Here is a 20,146-nt window from a genome sequence, read left to right on the forward strand (position 1 = left end):
AGGGGCTGAATCTAATCAGCCCTAACTATCAAAAAGGAAGGTCTTAAGCGCACTCTTAAAAACGGATAGGGTGTCTGCCGCCCGAACACAAACTGGAAGCTGATTCCACAAATGTGGAGCTTGACAAGAAAAGGCTCTGGCTCCCATTGTAATTTGAACTGGAACACGCTGTCGTATACGCCGACCCAGAGCATCCCAAACATGCTCAATGGGTGACCTGTCCGGTGAGTATGCTGGCCATGCAAGAACTGGGATGTTTTCAGCCTCCAGGAATTGTGTACAGATCCTTGCAACATGGGACCGTGCATTATCATGCTGCAACATGAGGTGATGTTCGTGGATGAATGGCACAACAATGGGCCTCAGGATCTCGTCACGGTATCTCTGTGCATTCACAATGCCATCAATAAAATGCACCTGTGTTCGTCGTCCATAACATACGCCTGCCCATACCATAACCCCACCAGCACCATGGGCCACTCGATTCACAACATTGACATCAGAAAACCGCTCACCCACACAACGCCACACACGCTGTCTGCCATCTGCCCTGAACAGTGAAAACCGGGATTCATCCGTGAAGAGAACACCTCTCCAACGTGCCAGACGCCATCGAATGTGAGCATTTGCCCACTCAAGTTGGTGACGACGACGAACCGGATTCAGGTCGAGACCCCGATGAAGACGACGAGCATGCAGATGAGCTTCCCTGAGACGGTTTCTGACAGTTTGTGCAGAAATTCTTTGGTGATGCAAACCGATTGCCTTTGGAGACGGCTTATGGTAGAGAAATGAACATTCAATTCACGGGCAACAGCTCTGGTGGACATTCCTGCTGTCAGCATGCCGATTGCACGCTCCCTCAAAACTTGCGACATCTGTGGCATTGTGCTGTGTGATAAAACTGAACATTTTAGAGTGGCCTTTTATTGTGGCCAGCCTAAGGCACACCTGTGCAATAATCATGCTGTCTAATCAGCATCTTGATATGCCACACCTGTGAGGTGGGATGGATTATCTCGGCAAAGGAGAAGTGCTCACTATCTCAGATTTGTGAACAATATTTGAGATCTTTGAGTTCATCTCTTGAAAAATGGGAGCAAAAACAAAAGTGTTGCATTTATATTTTTGTTCAGTGTACTTCCTGCTCAAATTCAGCAAATGGATGTTAGACGGTTTCAAACAAAAATACCAACACTATTATTCCACTCACTTGAAATGTCCACTATCTTTATTGTTACAATGAATGCACAGCAGTTGTGACTGGCACCAGATGATGCAGAATATGTCAAACATGTCTTTATTAGTAAGCTCCTGGTATTTAATGAAAACCCCATCTCCCCCTGTGTTGCAGCATTTCTGTTACAGTAAAAGATCAGACTAACTATTGATGGATTGTTTTTATAATCAGCGAAGATTATGAATAAACAAATGTCAGGGCTGCACTTGTTGATTTTTAAATGGTCCCCCCTCACTGGACAACACAACAAATGTTTGAGTGTTTTGAATTAATCTTTGTCGAGAAGTTTGACAAGCAATTTGTGTGGACCAAATACTTGAGTCCACTCTGCCTTTTTAAATGCTTTCTGTCTCCTCTTCATCGAAATCCATTATCACAGCGAGTTGCTATAGCAACCGCATCACAGTGGCAGATGAACTGCTACAATACAACCCAAGGCAAAACATACAACACAGTTGGCTTTATTGTGTGAGACCGTTTCTGTCAGCCATCAAATCAGTCCGACACAGTGCAGAAAAAACCCTTCTAGGACAGTTTTAGGAAAGCTTCCCCACATGTTCCTGACTGTAGATAAAGTGGTAATATGGAGCACTCAACACATGCATTTGCACATCGGAATAACATTGTTGTGCTTTAAGACGATTTAAATAATATTCCTTATTCAGAGTTGTTTTTCTTCACTGAGTGACATTTGTACTGATATATTGTACTTTGTTAATTTTTTCATGTGGTCAGTTTGGATTGGATCAACAAATGGAGAATAAAGTAGGACTAGGAACTAAAACATAGTAACAGATCGTCTCATAACCTTCGCTGTTTGAATGGCCGTCAATTTAAATACAAAATGTGTAATGACCAGCTGAGGAACAATGGGTAAATAGAAAGCAGAGCCGCTGCCATAACTGGTTTGTTTAGTTTACCCTCGAGGTGCTGACAGTTGTCTCCGTGCCAACAGCCACATCTGTCAACAGAAATCAAGTTAGATCACAGGAAACACAAATCAAAGTAAGTGTGTGTGTGTGTGTGTGTGTGTGTGTGTGTGTGTGTGTGTGTGTGTGTGTGTGTGTGTGTGTGTGTGTGTGTGTGTGTGTGTGTGTGTGTGTGTGTGTGTGTGTGTGTGTGTGTGTGTGTGTGTGTGTGTGTGTGTGTGTGTGTGTGTGTGTGTGTGTGTGTGTGTGTGTGTGTGTGTGTGTGTGTGTGTGTCAGGCTGCAGCTTCAAGAGTCCACCAAGCCTCAGCGTTTGTCTCAGCAGCTGGAGAAAGCCGTCACCACCATCTTCAAGCCTGTGGCCAACCATGATTTCAACGTGAGAACTAATAACAGGAAGCTGAATTTATTTATATACAAATGTGTGCTTGTGTGACCCATTTGATCAAGTGAAATGCATTAATGGAGCTTGTTGCAAGGCTGAGCTGCACTTGCAATACAAATGAATATATAAACTGTCATTCAAAAGCCTCATTCACCGAATGCAAAAACATTTTTTCCCAATCAACAGCTTTTTATTGTGTTTTAACGATGGAAGTTAAATTATCCAAAACATGTAAAACATACTGTCTCTGTTATGTTAAATGGCATCTGTTGAATATATTGAGAAAAAATACCCAGAATTCCTTGATTCAAGCCTTTCAAATACGATTAATCTTTTGGTTTCCTGTTGTGGTGATCTGACTTTTTCATTTTTTTGAAACCGGCCCCCTCGGTTTTTGCTATTTTTTTTAATCCATCTATTGTAAATCCGCCAAGAACGGTTTGAATTGTAAACACTGAGTCAGTGGTACCACACAGTAGAAATATGGAACATATCCTTCAACCTTAATCCTGAGTTTAACAGAACTGGATTATGATCAAATTGTGAATCAAACCAAAATGATCTCATTACCGTTAGAAATACAAGTGTCATTTTTATAGGTTTTAGTATCAGTAGTAGTAACACTCCTTTTGGTTCTTAGTTGGAGCACGATAAGAAGAAGAAGTCAGAGGGGAAGATGGTGAGGGCCGAGCGACAGGTGGTGTTGGACATGTGTTTCTCTGCCTTTGAGAAGCACCAGTACTACAACATCAAGGACTTGGTGGACATCACCAAACAACCTGTGGTGAGCAGCACAAACAGACTACACCTGCCCACTATCCACCTTGCTTTGTTAAATTTGAACAAATCGCCCACGACAAAGCGTTCATGCCTGTTCACACTCTTTTGTGGCTGAGATTTGGGCTATCATGGGAACGCGCGCACACACACACACACGGGATGAATCGATACAGCGCGGTGGATGCGCTCCCGCAGAACAGCGCTGTGTAGGTGCTGATGAGACCTCCAGGCCCTCCTCTCCCTCTGATTGCATCTGATTGCATAACCACCGGCTGAGTAGGAGTCAAACACAGCAATACACTCCAAACCATCGTTTCTCTCCTAAAGCACTTGGCTAACACTCAAATTAACTGAACTAAAGTAACCGAAATGCCCATTATGAAAAGTCTTGAAACACTGGTGAAAATCAGGTGGAGTGGGCACTTCCTGGTCAGCTCAACAGAGACACCTAGTGGCCGCTCTCACACACTGCGCCTGCTCAGGGTGAACTTTACATGGTGCTGTCCCTTCAGAAATGAAAGCGGATTGAAGTCAGAGACTGAAGTGGGGGGGTTGCAGTGAAACCACGATGTATTATAAAAGAAGGTGAATCTCATGTCCAGTACATGCATGTATGAGCATCAGAATATACCAAGTACCAAGACTCAAATTATTAATTTCTATATTTACTGATGCAATAATATGTGAACAGCACTCTTAACTATATAGCCAGTAAAGGTGGAGCTATTATTATATACTTTAAGTACTACAGTAAACCTGAATCTGTAACATAATTTGCAGAGCATAGGTGGAAAGTACATTACTCAAGTACCATTTTAAGTACTTTTAACGCTATTGCTATACTACATTTTATAAAGGGAAATCATTACCCTTTAATCACTTTTCAGATTTGAAAAACAGTTTAAGGTACATCTAAGTATAATTCTACGTCTAACAAAAAGTTGTTAACATCAATAACGTGTGTGTATCAAATCTGTCTGCAACAGAAGTAAGATTTTGAATGCAGGACTTCTAATTTTTAGAATTAGGTGAAATCTGAGTTAAATGTTATAAGTCAAACGAGTCTTTGACTTGATCGTTTAGTTTGTCTCTTTCTTGGCAAGTAATCGTTCGTAATGCTTGAAGAGGTCCTGACTTATTTTTGCAAAAGTATATGTGCAATATGATATTTATCTTTAAGGTACTTTATGTAGAATGCAATCAAATGTCATATAGGACGGACATAAATCAGTTGGTTTATCACTATCTGTTCATCCTGTTTCTCTAGACCTACCTGAAAGAAATCATGAGGGATATCGGGACGTACAACAGCAAGGGGGCTCACAAAAGCACCTGGGAGCTGAAGCCCGAGTACAGGCACTACCAGTCTGCTGAGGAGGAGGAGATGCAGACTGCCTGAAGCAGGGCACAGCTTTCAGGTGTTGGTGACCCCAGAACAGAAAATGCTGATTTTGAGTTATTTGCAGCTTCCACAGCACTTGAACATAAAGGTGGAAAATAAAATAAACCACATGATTTACCGCTGCACACATCCGTTTTCTGGTTGGTCAAAATGAATGTTGCTTTCCTCAACCAGTGGAGGGATGTTATACATTAACTCAGTTCTTTGATGCTTTACACTAACTGACACACACTAAAGTGTCACCGTTATGGGTCAGGAAAAACCTAACACTGGATCTGATCGTCCTTACGCCAGGCTGATGACCACAGGATTAAAAAGCAATACTGATTTACAAAAGAGGCAGCACATCAAACCCTGTAGCGAGTAAAACTCTAGAAAAGACCTCTTGGGGATTTTTCTTTTTCCATTGTTTACTTCTTGGGTATAGTGCCATTACGTTTGGACCAATCCGGGCTGGCTCACTGGTGTGCGTCGGCGAGACAAAGAGACACCGGAACTCTGCGTCTCGCTGACGGCCGCTGGGCGGGGCAGGAGCAACAAGCCGTTTAGGACAGAGTGAATACATACTACAGAGATGCTGTATGAGAAACCTGAGTTTGGAAAATTGCACTATACATTTATTTTAGTATACCTCAATGGAATTATGGCCATGACATGGGGACCTTTAAGACTTTACCATTATTGTAGGGCTACATTTGACTAGACACATTTGTGTCGGTACATACCATATGCAATAAGGGCTGCCTTTATCATAATTCTAATTAAGAATTACTGCTGGAATCAAACCCAGGATAGATATTTCACCAATAACCTGAACCTTTTTAATAAAGGATGTTATTTCACTCTGCTCCTCGGTATTGTACCGACAAAGACCACATGGTCAAATTCATCCAAACGCTGGGGGTTTGAAATGTACCATATAAAGTCATTTGACAAAAAACAGCATACTAGAAAGTGGTGGTATGAGTGTTTATTTTCAAATCAATCCAGAAGTTTGTGTAACCATATTAATCCAACCTGCGTAAGGAGATGCTCAAATAGTATGCAGTTGAAGGAAAGCCATCTTTCAATCACACACTGTCCTGCCTTTAATTTGAAATCAAAAACGGGGCAAATCCTAGGATCAAAAACAGCAAAAGCCAAGTTAAAACCGTATTCAGTGACCAATTGTGTTAGTCACTCAGCCTTGCATGATGCTGAGGTCCTTAATGCGAATAAAAATAAATTGTTCAAGAATGTTCTATGATGCCAAATACTGCTCCTTCAGTCTGTTATTGGGGCCGGTTGGAAAGCAGCATCCAATTAAAAAGCAGATGACGGTCCGGGAAGTTACTGTAAGAGAGAAAAAACGTCAATTATTCCTGAAATGTATCTTTATTTTCCAACTTTAATATATGTATATAAGATCAATTATTCCGCAAGAGAACAACAATATCCATTGCCTTGTGTAGGTATAGTCAGATTCAAGTAATTGTTGACGTTTTGCCCGAAGCCCAGGAATTTTAACCGCAAGCAGCTTAATTCCAACCTCATTTTTATTTAGAGCTGCATCACAATAAAGTTACTTTCTGAAATGTATGTGCATCTGCAGTTTTAGCGGAGTACTTACGCATTTCTCTTCAATCAGACCATCTTTGAAGAAAAGCATAAACGGGGTGATCCCGTCTTCACGGTAGTCCAGCAGACCCACCAAGCCTTCAGAGTCTAAACTCTCTCCTGTGAAGAACTGCAGGAAGACAGAGACCACCCGTTAGAGCACACGCCACGGTTTTTAAGTGATGTTAGTCATGAGATAACCAGCCTTAACCTGTTAAGCCCCGAGTCTGTTTTCCAGGTCTCAGGCTCGAAAATGACATTCTCAGAACAATGACCTTATCTTCACTTCTAAAAGGGGTAAATTAATCATCTTTTTTCTCAAAGCAATGATAAACCTGTGAGTTGGATGTGGAAGAGTCAGAATCAATATAGATGTTTAAAAAAAAGTATATTCAGATTGAACATAGTAAAAAAAAAAAAAAGTATATTATTGTGTCCGTCCAAAAAAAGCAATTACTTATAGTGAAAACCACCCTTGAATGATGTGATAGTAGACTAAAAGCTTTAGGAATCCAAACTATAACATAATAAGTACCCTGTATCAAGATTGATGCAAAACAAGTTAAATCTGACCTTTTTAGAGAAATTTAGAAAGGAAAAAACCACTTCTGGGGTCATTTGGGTGTATTTGACCTGTCTCTGGCCCCCCTTGCTCGATTTTGATGATTGACATCTTTCTAACCGTCAGAGCCAATGGAAGCGAGGGGAAGTTCCACATACACGTTACCAAATAACGAGTGAGAGTGATGTGTAGCCAAAACAGGAAGCTGTCATACACTGTTTTTGACCCAAAAAAAGTGCCAGACACATTGGATTAACGTTCAGCAGCGTTTCTCGTTTTAATGCCATTGAACGCAACTTTTGATCAGAATAACAGCAAAAGGTGAGCAGATCTCCCCGTTTTGCTACCTAAAGCTACGCCGTGTGTTGTCTGTATTTGCTTCCCCTGTCGCGAGTTCTGATCGCTCAGTGGTGATACTTTTATATATTTCTACAATCTGTGGAATCTCAGGATGTTAGGTAAACTTGTTTGTGCAGATCCGATAAGTATATCGATCGATTTATACCTAGAGTTCTGTGCCAAGTGCGTGAGCATTTTTTCGCGCAGGGCTCATTTAGACGCTTCTTGTGAGACTTGGGTTTTGTTTCGGTAAACATTTTTCATATCATCAGTTAGCTGAGTTTCTTCCCGTTAAGTGCAAAAAACGGGGGGGGGGGAAGCCCGTTGCCCCGACCGGCGGGGGGTATGGGGCTTAACAGGTTAAACAGTTGCCATTAGGGGTGACATTGAGCTCATATTTTCATAATTATATACCTCGTAGTTGGAAAAGTTTGCCACGATCTTCTTGATTGCGTCCGGGGCTTCAGCCTTGAAGGCCTCCACCCTGTCCGGGTTTTCCTTTTCCAGGTGGGTCTTAATGCTGAACAAGCAAAAAATAGGATTGTGTTAGATCAACCCAACCTGCGATGGGTTCATATATGCAACTAGATATCTCAATCCTTGGTTCATTGAACCATCAATGAAACTCACGCTTTAACATATCCTTTTATGTATGACATGAAGGATTTCTTGGTGAATTCGACTCTTTGCAGGTTGTGGTTGAGGACGATGTCGACGCCAGAAATGGTAGAAGAGTCATTGCCATCAGTCATCTCTTCAGCAGAGGCGTTAGCCCCAATCAGCGCATCATCAAAGCCCTCTGTCCGGGTGACGGTCTAGAGACATTAGCAGGGGAGCAGAGAGGACAGCAATGAAAAAGACTACTTAATTTTATGTAGAAAGGACCAAAATGTGCAGGCACGTCAACTAAATTGAAATGCTTAGCACAGCTTTGGCACCAACGCATCAGACTTGAAGGCCCAGCCGCTTTACCAAGAATACAGCCAAAATCAGACCTGTGTTAATTGTACTTTGTAATATTCAGAAACTGACAACAGCGTGTGAACGAGGGTTGGGTGTGACTTCAGTTAGCTCATCGTAAAGTAATGTTGTGCGTGTTTGGACCTTCCCCCTGAGTCATCCTGATTGGTATTGTCTTTAAATGACAACGGGAGCACTAATTACATGACTTTGATGATGTGTCACATGGTATGAATCAGATTATGGAAGAGCTTCATAACATTATTATGACAATGGATGACTGCCATAACAGTTCAAATTATGTTTTCACACACATTTGCTTTGTTAAACATCTCTTCTTGACTCTTAAGTGTGAATATTAAAACAATTAAATGGTGTCAATATCCCATAATCTCCATTCCACTAGCTGTTTTTCATTATGTGCCACAGCGAGCTGGGGCCATCTTTGAGCCAGTTGGTACTAAAGGCCCTTAGCTTTTAACAGAAGAGTTCAGCTGATATTCAACCTTAAAAACAATCAGTTGTTCTGTATTTACCAATATCCCATAACACTCCATGTGAGGATACATAAACGTCTTTTAAAAAACAGAATACTTTGGTGTGAAACATGCATTTTAACAAAAGACTAAGTGACAATGGAAACAAAGCTTATAACACACTGGCTCGCCTCGCTATTGTGACGTTGCACACGCCAGACCACAGGAAACGCCTGATTCAAGCGATTAGATCACTTTCACCCGCAAACCCAATAGACTTACCTTTCCTTCAACTTCATAGAACAGTCCACTTATTGATAGTTTGAAGGTGTTGGAGAACATCTCATCACCTGCGGAAGGATACAAATGACACTTTAGAAAACATACGCCTGCGGGGGACCCCCTGGTTGCGCCATTAACTACATCTCCACAGAACAGCTAGCTTTAACTCCTCAGCCGAAGCTTCCTAACATGTTTAAACATCTTGAACGGGAGCCGGTTGGGGCTTGAAATAAAAAAGGGGGAAATTGTGTCACTTTTCCTAGTACTAATGGCCAATGCTTTGGCCACGTATAGCCCGTAACTTTTTCATGACCAAGGCGGTTTTCAGTTGCTTAATATCCTCCACCATCGTCCTGTATCAAATAGTTATTTTTGCTATTAGTTTTACGTAGTGATGAGTAACACGGTAACGATTAGCCACTGTACCGGTCTATATAGAAACATCGACAAAGATTAAAGCTAACCGGCCTTAGTGTCACCGGTTGTATTTGCCAAAACTGGGCATAGTCACGGTTAGCCTCAAGCTAATGTTGCTGGCGATGTTAACACGCGTTAAAGAGCTAACGGTAGCTAGCCGGCTAACTCTTAAATAACACGACACAGCCTTAATAACAGCCGTTACCCAATAACTACACAACACTTCACTAAACACGATGACTTACCGCTGATGACATCCTTGTAGATGTTCATGGTTGCTGCTTAGGTGTTGGAGTTTCACAGACAGAACGCAGGCCTGCCGCCCAAACAGCACGAGAGAGGGAAAAGAGCGAAGAGGCCGCGACGCTGTGTATTTAGATTCTCCTGACGTCATCCTGGGTCGGCCTGTTCCGGTCTGTTCCTGCGCGCTCTGCTGCCACCCTCACGTGGTGGTCGGAGGTGGTACTACACCTGCCGGTCTGTGCACTGTCATCAGAATTCCTATATTCCTCCTACAAAGGGAAAATGTACGTTGTTACAGCAAAGTATAGATTCAGGCGAAGAAAATAAACACTATCATATACAAAAGGCATGCACATAGTATTTGAAATAAAATAAAAAATAATTCAAATGTACAAACAGAAGTCCACATTCAAGTAGTGAGTAGTAGCAGCAGTATTTATAATATACAATAAGGTTAGCACTGTAGAATGAAGTGTGGTATATTACATTAATACAATTATTATTGCAAATAGTTGCGTAAAGATCCCTGTTACAGTAGTAATGGCTGGACTTGGCAACCTTTCCCCTCTATGACCTCTCGAGGTTCTAATAGAGGATAACAGGTTGCAGAGAAGGCCTAGCCCAGCCCACAGACCTACTCCTTACCTAACCAATTTAGGTTCCAGTGGGGACCTTTCTCCCTGTGTGCCTCTCCACCTCTGTTTCCTACTTCTTACTTGCTACCCTTTTCCCTCAACCTATCCTAAGGGAGTGCATGTATGTAGACACGTTAGTTTAGCTCAGGGGTCTCCAACCTTTCTTCACCTGAGAGCTACTTTGAAAAAATGAAAGTGGCCAAGAGCTACTTGCATCGCATCGCTTACATTTATTCACATAGCACTCATCAGTTGAATTAAGCTATACACAAAAGTGTGAAATTGCAAAACCTAAAGCTTATCACAAATCTTAACTTCACATCAAGGTCCAAGAAAACGACAATTTCTCACATATTAATATGGACAACATAGTAAGTACTTCACTGAAGATTCACATAAATGTCCAAGAGCAAAATACAATGTTTTCACTTGTTATTATGGCCCACATAGTAAATACATCGCCTTAATCACCACCTTGCAAGCATCTTATGGCACGTGTGTAAAATAAGTGCATTCACTCTTTTTTACAGTTAGTGAGATGACTGGCGCTGCATGGAGTCACTATACAGGTGTCTGCTGGAGTGGACCCACTTAGGTTCACTCTAATAGAGTCATTCATGTTCATCAGTCGGTCTTGTTCTGTATTTAGATTTCATGACATGCATGTCAGAAAAAGCTGCTTCACAAAGGCATGTAGAGCCAAATAAAGCAGACGTGTTCAGTGCTGCTTGGTGAATGTTCTTATAGTTTTCTGGGTCTACAAGGCTCCAGAAATGTTGTGAGTTTTGCTGAGACTTCAGCTGAACATTATTTTGGAGATTTATAACCTCCATCTACACAGGATTGACACTGAACAGTGCATCCATATTTTCTTCTTCTTCGTCTTGACATTAAATTATAAACCATAATTAATCAATTGTAGGCCTATAGGTCTAGCCTCCCTATATCTGTGTGTGACATTTTTCCATCCTCAAAAACAAAAAGCTAATGCTTCTGCAGTCGAGCTGCAGCTTCTAGCCACGCTCTTCTGTTAAAGAAAGGACACTGAATGTCCTGAATGTGGCATCACACACAGGACTTGAGTCTGAACACAGCAGACAACAGGAGTATTTACAACAGCATATAACAACTAAAATACTGCATGTGGGTGCACACTCACATTCTCTGTCTCACTGTTGCATGAATCCCATGAATGTATGAGACTAAGTTAGCTTCATTATATCTCAGTGATTAAGTGAATAATAAAGTTTCTATCGGGTCACTATCAGCCTGTCACTCTTATTAGTAGTTATTTTTCAGGAGGGGGCGGGGCTTGGAGGAACGGAGAGGAGACGGTGATCGCGGAAGCTTTCCTCCTGCCTTCACAAACTTTACACACGTATTTATCAACTGAAAATAGCAAGAGGACATTCATACTCTGCAATCCAAGACTTGATTAAATCCACCAAAAACCTGACATTACGATAACGAGTGTTTTTCAAAAGCACAAATCCCTCCCCGTGTCTCTGAGCCGCAGCGACGCGGCCTGATTCAGAGCTGGTCCTTCTGCTGTTGGTTCTGGACTGGTGCTGCTGGAGAAAGCAGACTGCTCCATGTGTGGTGTCGCTGTGCCGCTGTCACATCTGCTCCTTGATCTCTGCAACACGGACCAATTTTATATTTGTGTGACAGAAACAATTCTAAAATAAAAACACTTTATTGTCCGGCCGCGGCCGAAAAATCAGGAAGCACTATAGGTTTGGACTGTTGAGGGGGGCACCTTACTCCGTCTCTCTGGCTGTTTGTACCTGTGTACTCTCATGTTCCGATTAACCCAGTTTCCCCCAAATCCCTTTTTTGTGTCCATATATACGCCGGGATCCTGAGTCGAGGCTAATCCTGTTGCTGTGGTCGTGTGTCCTGGATCCTCTATCCTGAGCACTGGATCTGAGTCCTGGACTTCGAGTCGTGGCTGAATCTGTCTCTGCGGTTCTGCCAGACTCTCATCATACTACTTCCCTGATGGCTCCCACAAGATTGCTGACATCCTCGTGGATTCATCTTCTTATTATAGACAGATGCATTTCCAAACATTTGGTCTACCTATGTTTTAAATGTATTATCTCTTCGATTTACACACGGTATCTATTGCACATCTATCCGTCCTGGGAGAGGGATCCCTCCTCTGTTGCTCTCCCTGAGGTTTCTCCCATCATTTTTCCCTTTAAACTGTGGGTTTTCTCCGGAAGTTTTTCCTTGTACGATGTGAGGGTCTAAGGACAGATGGTGTCGTATTGTCATACTGATATTCTGTACAAACTTTGAAGACCACTGAGACAAATGTAACATTTGTGATATTGGGCTATATAAATAAACATTGATTGATTGATTAGCAGCTAGTAGCTTTCCCCTAGGTTTACTGCTTTGGGGGGGGGGGGAGAGGAGCTGTGGATTATTGTTATTGATTAGTGCATCAGTGTTTCTTAGGGTCAAAAACACTAAACTCACAACTTAAAATGAAAGCGTTTAGTTTATTTAATGAAAGAGCACATGTGCAATGTGAAAAGTGATAGTAGATATAGATTAGTTGCAATTTGGTTCCAAATATTTTAAAACACCTTGAATTTCAGTGGGGGCGCAGTGCTCCGTTGGCGGGGTGCAGCGCCCCTCCAAGACAATGGCAGGGGAAACACTGAATATATGAGAAGCATATATTGCACATAGTTGTTGCTGTGTTTGTTTGTTTTTACATTATTGCACATTGGTGGTATTTTACAGAGGTGGGGTCTACCAGGGGCCGTGGTGGTTGTTGAGCCGGACCACTGCAGGAAGAGGGGACCTGCGCTATTCAGAATCAGATTTCCTTTTTTTGTCGAGGACATTTACGGTTTTACAACTGCAAGAGTGCAGTTAGTTAAAGTAGACTTATTATATAAAAAAGGTAGGCACAATACAACCTACAATAACAATAAAAGAAAAACAAATAACAGATAAGTAATAACATTTTTCAAAATGTTACTCAAGTAAAGTAACAAATATTTGACATCTAAACATAATTAAATATAACTAAATAAAAAAATAACTTATATTGTATGATTTGATTATAATCATTGATCTATTCATGTGTTAATCAAGCTTGTAAAGGCGGAACACGTTTTTATTATTTAATTTACTACTTGGTAGCATGGGAATTTAATCCAGGTGTAACAAGTCTTATTTAAGGGTTGATTATATGTTCTAATCCATATCTGCCAAGTAACTAAAGGTACTACATAATGTAGTGGAGCGAAAGAACAATATCTACCTCTGAATTTAAGTAGAGTAGAATGACAGCATAAAATGGAAATACTGAAGTGAAGTACAAGTACCTCAAAATCGTTTTTTTACTTTAGTTTGTAAATAGAAAATGAAGGAAAATTAATTTTCTCCGGGAACAGTTTTACATTTTGTTTTATCTTTGTGCTTAGGGAAGGTACGTTTCTACAAGTAGAAGTGAAGTCATAAGTCTTCGGTATAAGTCCAGGTCACACATTTTGTCAAGCTGTGTCTAATAATGTGTTTTTTCTATAGAGGTCATGTGACCCACAATGCAGCATTGTATCACCACACTTGACAGGTTGGATGCATCTTATAGAAGAATATTGACAGAAACATTTGTTTTTCATTGTGCAAGGGGAAACATTTACATTTTTAAATACAATCTAACAATCTACAATACTTGTAAAACTTTATTTTTTCTTTATCAGCATATTTTAGTACAACAAGCACCATTTCAACTCTGTGAATATATGTCAAACTATAATGTAAAATCCAAACCAGGTGTCTCCGTCCTCTAAAAAAGGGACCAAATACCCAGGAGGCGCTTATGAAGAGGACCAGCACGGCACATTGAAGTTGAGCATGTGCAAGACAAAATAGAAAACAAAAGAAAGAACATTAAAATAGTAAACCATATACAATTATTATACACACAAACAAAGAATTTCAATTTATTGACAGAGGATGATAAAGATACAAGTGCAACAGAGAAAAGTATACTATGTCTGCCCCCTCCCACATACTACACCATGTTTCCCGTTGTGATTGTGTTTAAAAAGGATGACATTTCCAATTCCAGGCTACCAGAGCCAGGTTTCTATGATGAAGGGTCTACAAGTCCTGTGATCAGTGTTCAATTCTCATATGCCTAATGTTTAAGGATTCAGTTCAAGCAGGAGAGAACACATCATTCTCCAAAGTCTTGTTTTATCAGACCAATAGCCTAAAGAAGACTTCTCATTGTCCTCATTTCAAAAGCTACAGTTGACCACAGTCAGTGATGACCAGCCTCTTTGTGGGCGGGCCTCCCTTTGTGCCCAGCTCCCCCATCTGCTGCACCACGTCCATGCCGTCCCGCACCCACCCGAAAGACACGTGTTTGAAGTCCAGGTGTTCGGCTTTCTTCAGGGTGATGAAGAACTGCGAGTTGTTGGTGTCTCGGCCTCGATTGGCCATGGACAGAATGCCTGGGCCCGTGTGCCGAACATCGAAGTTCTCGTCCTCAAACTTGCTGCCAAAGATGGACTTCCCTCCGGTGCCATCACTGTTGGTGATGTCGCCTCCCTGAAAGAACATGGGGGAACTCGTTAGTCTTTGTACATAAGGGAGGCCTCTTTTATTGGCCAACTCATCACATCTGAAAGCGAGAATTAACATCCACATGTTATCTTCATTGTCACTTTAATCTCTGCAGCCTCAAATCAGTGCGACTGAAATACTTCCAGAATGTCCCATGAACGAGATCAGTCACTGATTACCAGTCCCTGAAGTTTAATATCTGCACATTTTGTAATAATCTGCCAATAGCGACCCGATCTACTACTTTTATATTACTACATAATATATCTGCACATTGCATAATTAAAGTACATCACAATTATTCAAATCAATCCAATGTATATACTTGGTAATTGTGAAAACATTCTGCATCAAAGCTGTTTTTATTATTTATGTTGTACAAAATAACCATCGCTCTGTAATGTAAAATATTTACACTAAAGTTAACAATGTGAAGGTGCCAGCACAAGACAACACCACACACACACACACACACACACACACACACACACACACACACACACACACACACACACACACACACACACACACACACACACACACACACACACACACACACACACACACACACACACACACACACACACACACACACACACACACACACACACACACACACACACACACACACACACACACACACACACACACACACACACACACACACACACACACACTTCAATGTTGTCAGCGCTGACACATTTGTTTCATACAGTGGTGGATAGTAACAAAGTACATTTACCCAAGTACTCATTTAAAGATATTTGTACTTTACCTGAGTATTCTCAGTGTATTCTTCTTTACACTTCTACAATTTAGAAGCCAATTTTACAGCTTTTGCTACTATTTACCTATGGGTTTAGATTATTAGCTAAAACAAAATCTAAATCAATTATTAAATAAACATTGACATATATTTATAGGTTCAGATATCCAGCAGTAGTAGACAATGTTATTCATAAAAGTAACCCAATATATATACGATTCTCAAATGGGCAATTACGCATTAGGACTACTTTTACCTTTTGATGCAGATACTTTTGTGTTTTTCCTTAAGTAAGATTTTGCATGGAGGACTCTTACTTCTAAAATAGTATTTACGAAATGTAGTATTGTTACTTTTACTTAGGTAACAACTCTTCCACCAGGTTCCACATCATACTTAATAAAGGTGCAGCTTGGGTCACATGTAAATATGTGTGCTGATCTATCCTGATAGGTCCTCACCTGACACATGAATGCCGGTATGACTCTGTGGAAGATGGAGTCCCGGAGGCCGAAGCCTTTCTCTCCGGTGCAGAGAGCCCTGAAGTTCTCCGCCGTCTTGGGGACGATGTGAGAGAAGAGCTCGATGGTCAATGTGCCCAGCGGTTGTCCGTCGGCCGTCACCGTGAGGAACACCCGGGGGTTGGTGTCTCTGGAGTGCTCCTGAACTCTGGACATCTGTGGCGTCGAGTGGAACGCGGCGTCGCCCTCTGTCTGGCCCGAGCGGCTCTGACACTCGCAGAAGGTCTTCTTGAAGGCTTCCATTATTTCAGGGGTCTTGAACTTGGCCGCCAGCTGCTCCACTATACCGTCGCCATCTGTGAAATCAGAAAAGAATATGAGCAGGAAATCCAAAAGGCATCAAAACACTTGTTAGCTCAGATAACTGATTGACTCGTGCCTGCCTTTAAAATATACCAATAAAATGGGAAGTGTATCACTACAAGATATTCTTCAGTAGCTAATTAGTTTCAGTCTCAGATATATAAAAAACATGTCTATGATGTGTTTTGCTCAAAATACCAAACAGATTGTTGTTCTATTTATGTTTTTATGTTTCATGTGGAACTACTTGAGCAGGTCTCCCTTGAAAAAGAGATGAATGATCTCAATGGGATTTATCTGTATAAATAAAGGTTTGAAATTAAATGAAAAGATCATGCATTTTAGACATCTCTCATATCCCTCTGTTTTAGGCCTGTGAGAGAACGGCTGATTCGGGTCCTTAGCTTGAAGAAAAGAAAAAAGAGGAGGGGGAGCTTATGCCTGTTCAGAATTACACGGCAGATTCAGCTAAATGCTGCCGTGATTAAACGTCATCATGTTCAAAACCAAATCAAGGATTATTTCTGAAACAGTATGGAGCTCAAACCTCAACAAGGTGAGTTCCTCTTTTTGTATTTCCTGATTTTTTACACATGCTCTCTCCAGTACAGGTTAGCATGCTTGCTAATGTTAACAAAGGCCATATTACGTCTAAAACAGTCGGGCATTGTTTTGGATAGCAACGTTTCTGATAGTGCCGTGGGTCCACATTTCCGATATTGCGTCATATCGGATGCAAATCTGGATCAGCTCCGTTGTACCCCCGTTTTTAGAGATTTGGGTACGGAGGAAAAGAGAGAGGGTTTTATTTTCTGACACTTTGTGAGTTCCCTGACACACCGGGGACACATAGTTATGTATAAAGACATCAAAAAGTGCATTTTGCATGATAGGTCCCCTTTAACCTGTTAAGCCCTGAGCCTGTTTTCCAGGTCTCAGGCTTGAAAATGACATTCCCAGAACAAATGACCATAACTTCACTTCTAAAAAGGGGTAAATTAATCATCTTTTATCTCCAAACAAGGAGTAGAAAAGTCAGAATCAATATAGATTTTTTTTAATTTTAAAGTAAATTCAGATTGAACACAGTAAAAACATTTAAATTATTGTGTCCGTCCAAAAAAATAAAAAAAAATAAAAAATGGTTATAGTGAAAACCACCCTTGAATGATGGGATGGTCGACTAAAAGCTTTAGGAATCCAAACTATAACATATAATAAGTACACTGTATCAAGATTGATGCAAAACAAGTGACATTTGACCTTTTTAGAGAGATTTAGCACAAAAAAACACTTCTGGGGTCATTTGGGTGCATTTTCCATATCTCTGACCCCCCTTCGATTTTGATGATTGACCTTTCTTTTTAACCGTTAGAGCCAATAGAATTGAGGGGAAGTTCCTAAAATCCATCTAAACATTATCCATTGGTGAATGAGTGATGCGCAGCCAGAATGGCCTGGAACCGGAAGCTGCGATACACTCTGGTGGCTATCATTAGCAGCTAATATGAAATCTCCGGTTTTTACATAAAAATGGAATGATGAATTATCAAGAATTTTTTCAACAGACACATTGGATTAATCTATGGATTAAACTTCAGCAGCATTTTTCATTGTTTTAATGCCATTGAACACAACTTTTGATCAGAATAACAGCTAAGGTGAGACGATCGCCCGTGAATGCTCCGTAAAGCTACGGGTTGTGATGTCTGTGTTTGCTTCTCCTGTCGCGAGTTCTGATCGCTCAGTGATGATACTTATACCTATCAGCTTTAATCTGATAGCTTGTATGTGCAGTTACGATAAGTAACGAGGGTATTTTTACCTTGAGTTCTGTGCTAAGTGCGTCAGCATTTTTTCCCGCTCAGGGCTCATTTAGACGCTTCTTGTGAGACTTGCGTTTTGTTTCAGTAAAAATGGTTCGTATGGTTTTTAAATATTAAGAAGCCCTGAGACACAGTTTCATGAACAAACTACCCGCAGGATCCGGATTAGGGTCCTCTCGGGCTTAACAGGTTAAGGACAGATGCAGACTCTGCATCAACCCTCCTTCAGTACCTGAGTAGTCGGTGGCGGTCCAGATCAGCGCGTTGGCCGAGGCGTTCATGGGTTTGAGTTCCATGGCTGGTATGATGGTGTGGTTGGCACACACCCTCAGCACCTGCTCTCTCCTCATCAGGATCCGGTAGAAACGTTTGCTCGGGTGATAGAGGATCTTCAGGTCACCGACGCCGCGCTCCTTCCACTGGCCGAGGTCGCGGTCCCATCGGTACAGCTTGGCGCGCTCCTTGAACAGGATCTCCTCATCCTCCTCTCCAGATTTGGTCTCCACCTGAGAGGCGCAGAGACGAGGAGTTATCCTGAACGCATCACTTCAATTAATGTGGAAAATGGAAAGCTACAGTATGACAGCTCAGTTTAACGTACCTCTGGTAGTGACACGATTGGCTCAAAGTGAATGTCCCCATTATTAGCGTCCTCTTCATCACTGCCTTCCTCACCGTTGTCGTTTTTTGGCGCAGAGCTCATGCCCGCCCTGAATACCGTCGCTCCAGCGTTTGCCCATGAGAAGTTGGAGTCTTCATAAATGAAAAGCAATAGATGGTGGTGAAATAAAACGTTGTTGCTAAGACAGTCGGTTGCCAAAAAGACTTGAGAAAATGTAGAAGCTCACCTTGACCTCCAAATGCAAACCCGTCTGTGGTTTGGGCCAAATCAGCAAAAGAGGAACCTCCCAATGTCACGAAGCCAAAGCCGGAGGAGTCTGTGGAGGTCGGCAAAAAGATATCATCAAATACTGCATTATATTCAGGAATACAGCCAGCAGCATGATGGACACAACAACACACACTGTGTAAAGTCATCTGATGATACAGCAATGCATTCAATCTGATGAATCGTGTTGAAAGAACTATTCTGATCCTCAACTTAAAAGTACTACAATGTAATAATAATTACAAATCCTTAATACCGTAAAAGTATAAAAGCTTAATTTAATAGACACCAGTAAATCAAGGTGACCCGTGTAAAAAGTAAAAATATCACCGATTACTGCTGTGACAATACACTTAGACTAGGAGGCAGGGTTATTGTAAAAGAAATAAGAAACAAAAAACAAGCAGTTCAAAATGTTGGCCATGAGCTGAAACTAGTGCTGCGAACCTGGACTCACATTCAGGTTCAGGTCCGGACTCAAGTCCAGCGGTTCAGGTTCAGGTCCGGACCTGAACCCATGGCTTGTGTCAAGTTGTGTGAGTAACTAAAGTGAACTTATTGTGAGCTAATTATCAATTGAAAATAAACTCATAATCAACTCAAATTCAAACTCGTCAGGTTTATTGTGCTCCCTTCCAACTTGTGTCTACATTTCTCTTCAAAGTACAAATGTAAAAAAAACAACTTTTTGCCACTTAGTCTACAAATGACTTATGACAGCAACTACAGTGAACTACTACAAAGTTCAAACATTTATTTCACCAAACAAAGGAGTTAGCTACACCAGGGGTTCCCAACCTTTATTGTGCCAAGGACCGGCAGATACATAAAAATAAAAATCGCGGACCGGTTGTCAATTTTAACTGATTTTAATATTTACTCACCAGGTCCAGCAGGTAGCAACAGAGGCTAATTGTAACAGCCTGAACAAATACTAGAACAATATGCATCCAAAACATATTAACTACGTTTAAAAAAGAACCGGTGTCGTTTTTTGGAAA

At 41.3% G+C, this 20,146-nt stretch overlaps 3 protein-coding genes across 3 annotated transcripts in view; 1 reads left to right on the forward strand and 2 right to left on the reverse strand.

The window, feature by feature from the left end:
- LOC117466289 (general transcription factor IIF subunit 2-like) overlaps positions 1-4,851 on the forward strand; it is a 57,058-nt gene extending 52,207 nt beyond the window's left edge. Inside the window, exons 6-8 of the mRNA XM_034109447.1 lie at positions 2,447-2,546; positions 3,193-3,336; positions 4,600-4,851. Coding sequence (XP_033965338.1) covers positions 2,447-2,546; positions 3,193-3,336; positions 4,600-4,731 — 376 coding nt within the window. The 3' untranslated portion in view covers positions 4,732-4,851. The remainder of the gene's footprint in view (positions 1-2,446; positions 2,547-3,192; positions 3,337-4,599) is intronic.
- Positions 4,852-5,689: 838 nt separating this feature from the next.
- Positions 5,690-9,724, reverse strand: tpt1 (tumor protein, translationally-controlled 1). Its single transcript, XM_034110494.2, has 6 exons — positions 9,612-9,724; positions 8,950-9,017; positions 7,862-8,046; positions 7,646-7,751; positions 6,344-6,460; positions 5,690-6,066 (listed from the first exon to the last, which is right to left on the reverse strand). The coding sequence occupies exons 1-6, from the start codon at positions 9,637-9,639 to the stop codon at positions 6,064-6,066; spliced, it is 507 nt and encodes a 168-aa protein (XP_033966385.1). The 5' UTR covers positions 9,640-9,724; the 3' UTR covers positions 5,690-6,063.
- Positions 9,725-14,198: 4,474 nt separating this feature from the next.
- ranbp2 (RAN binding protein 2) overlaps positions 14,199-20,146 on the reverse strand; it is a 46,187-nt gene continuing 40,239 nt past the window's right edge. Inside the window, exons 25-29 of the mRNA XM_034110717.2 lie at positions 19,105-19,194; positions 18,858-19,009; positions 18,489-18,762; positions 16,068-16,423; positions 14,199-14,825 (exon numbers count right to left, since the gene is read on the reverse strand). Of these exons, the coding sequence (XP_033966608.1) occupies positions 14,520-14,825; positions 16,068-16,423; positions 18,489-18,762; positions 18,858-19,009; positions 19,105-19,194 (1,178 nt within the window). The 3' untranslated portion in view covers positions 14,199-14,519. The remainder of the gene's footprint in view (positions 14,826-16,067; positions 16,424-18,488; positions 18,763-18,857; positions 19,010-19,104; positions 19,195-20,146) is intronic.

The sequence above is a fragment of the Pseudochaenichthys georgianus genome, chromosome 21 (assembly GCF_902827115.2).
Source record: "Pseudochaenichthys georgianus chromosome 21, fPseGeo1.2, whole genome shotgun sequence".
Classification (NCBI taxonomy): domain Eukaryota; kingdom Metazoa; phylum Chordata; class Actinopteri; order Perciformes; family Channichthyidae; genus Pseudochaenichthys; species Pseudochaenichthys georgianus.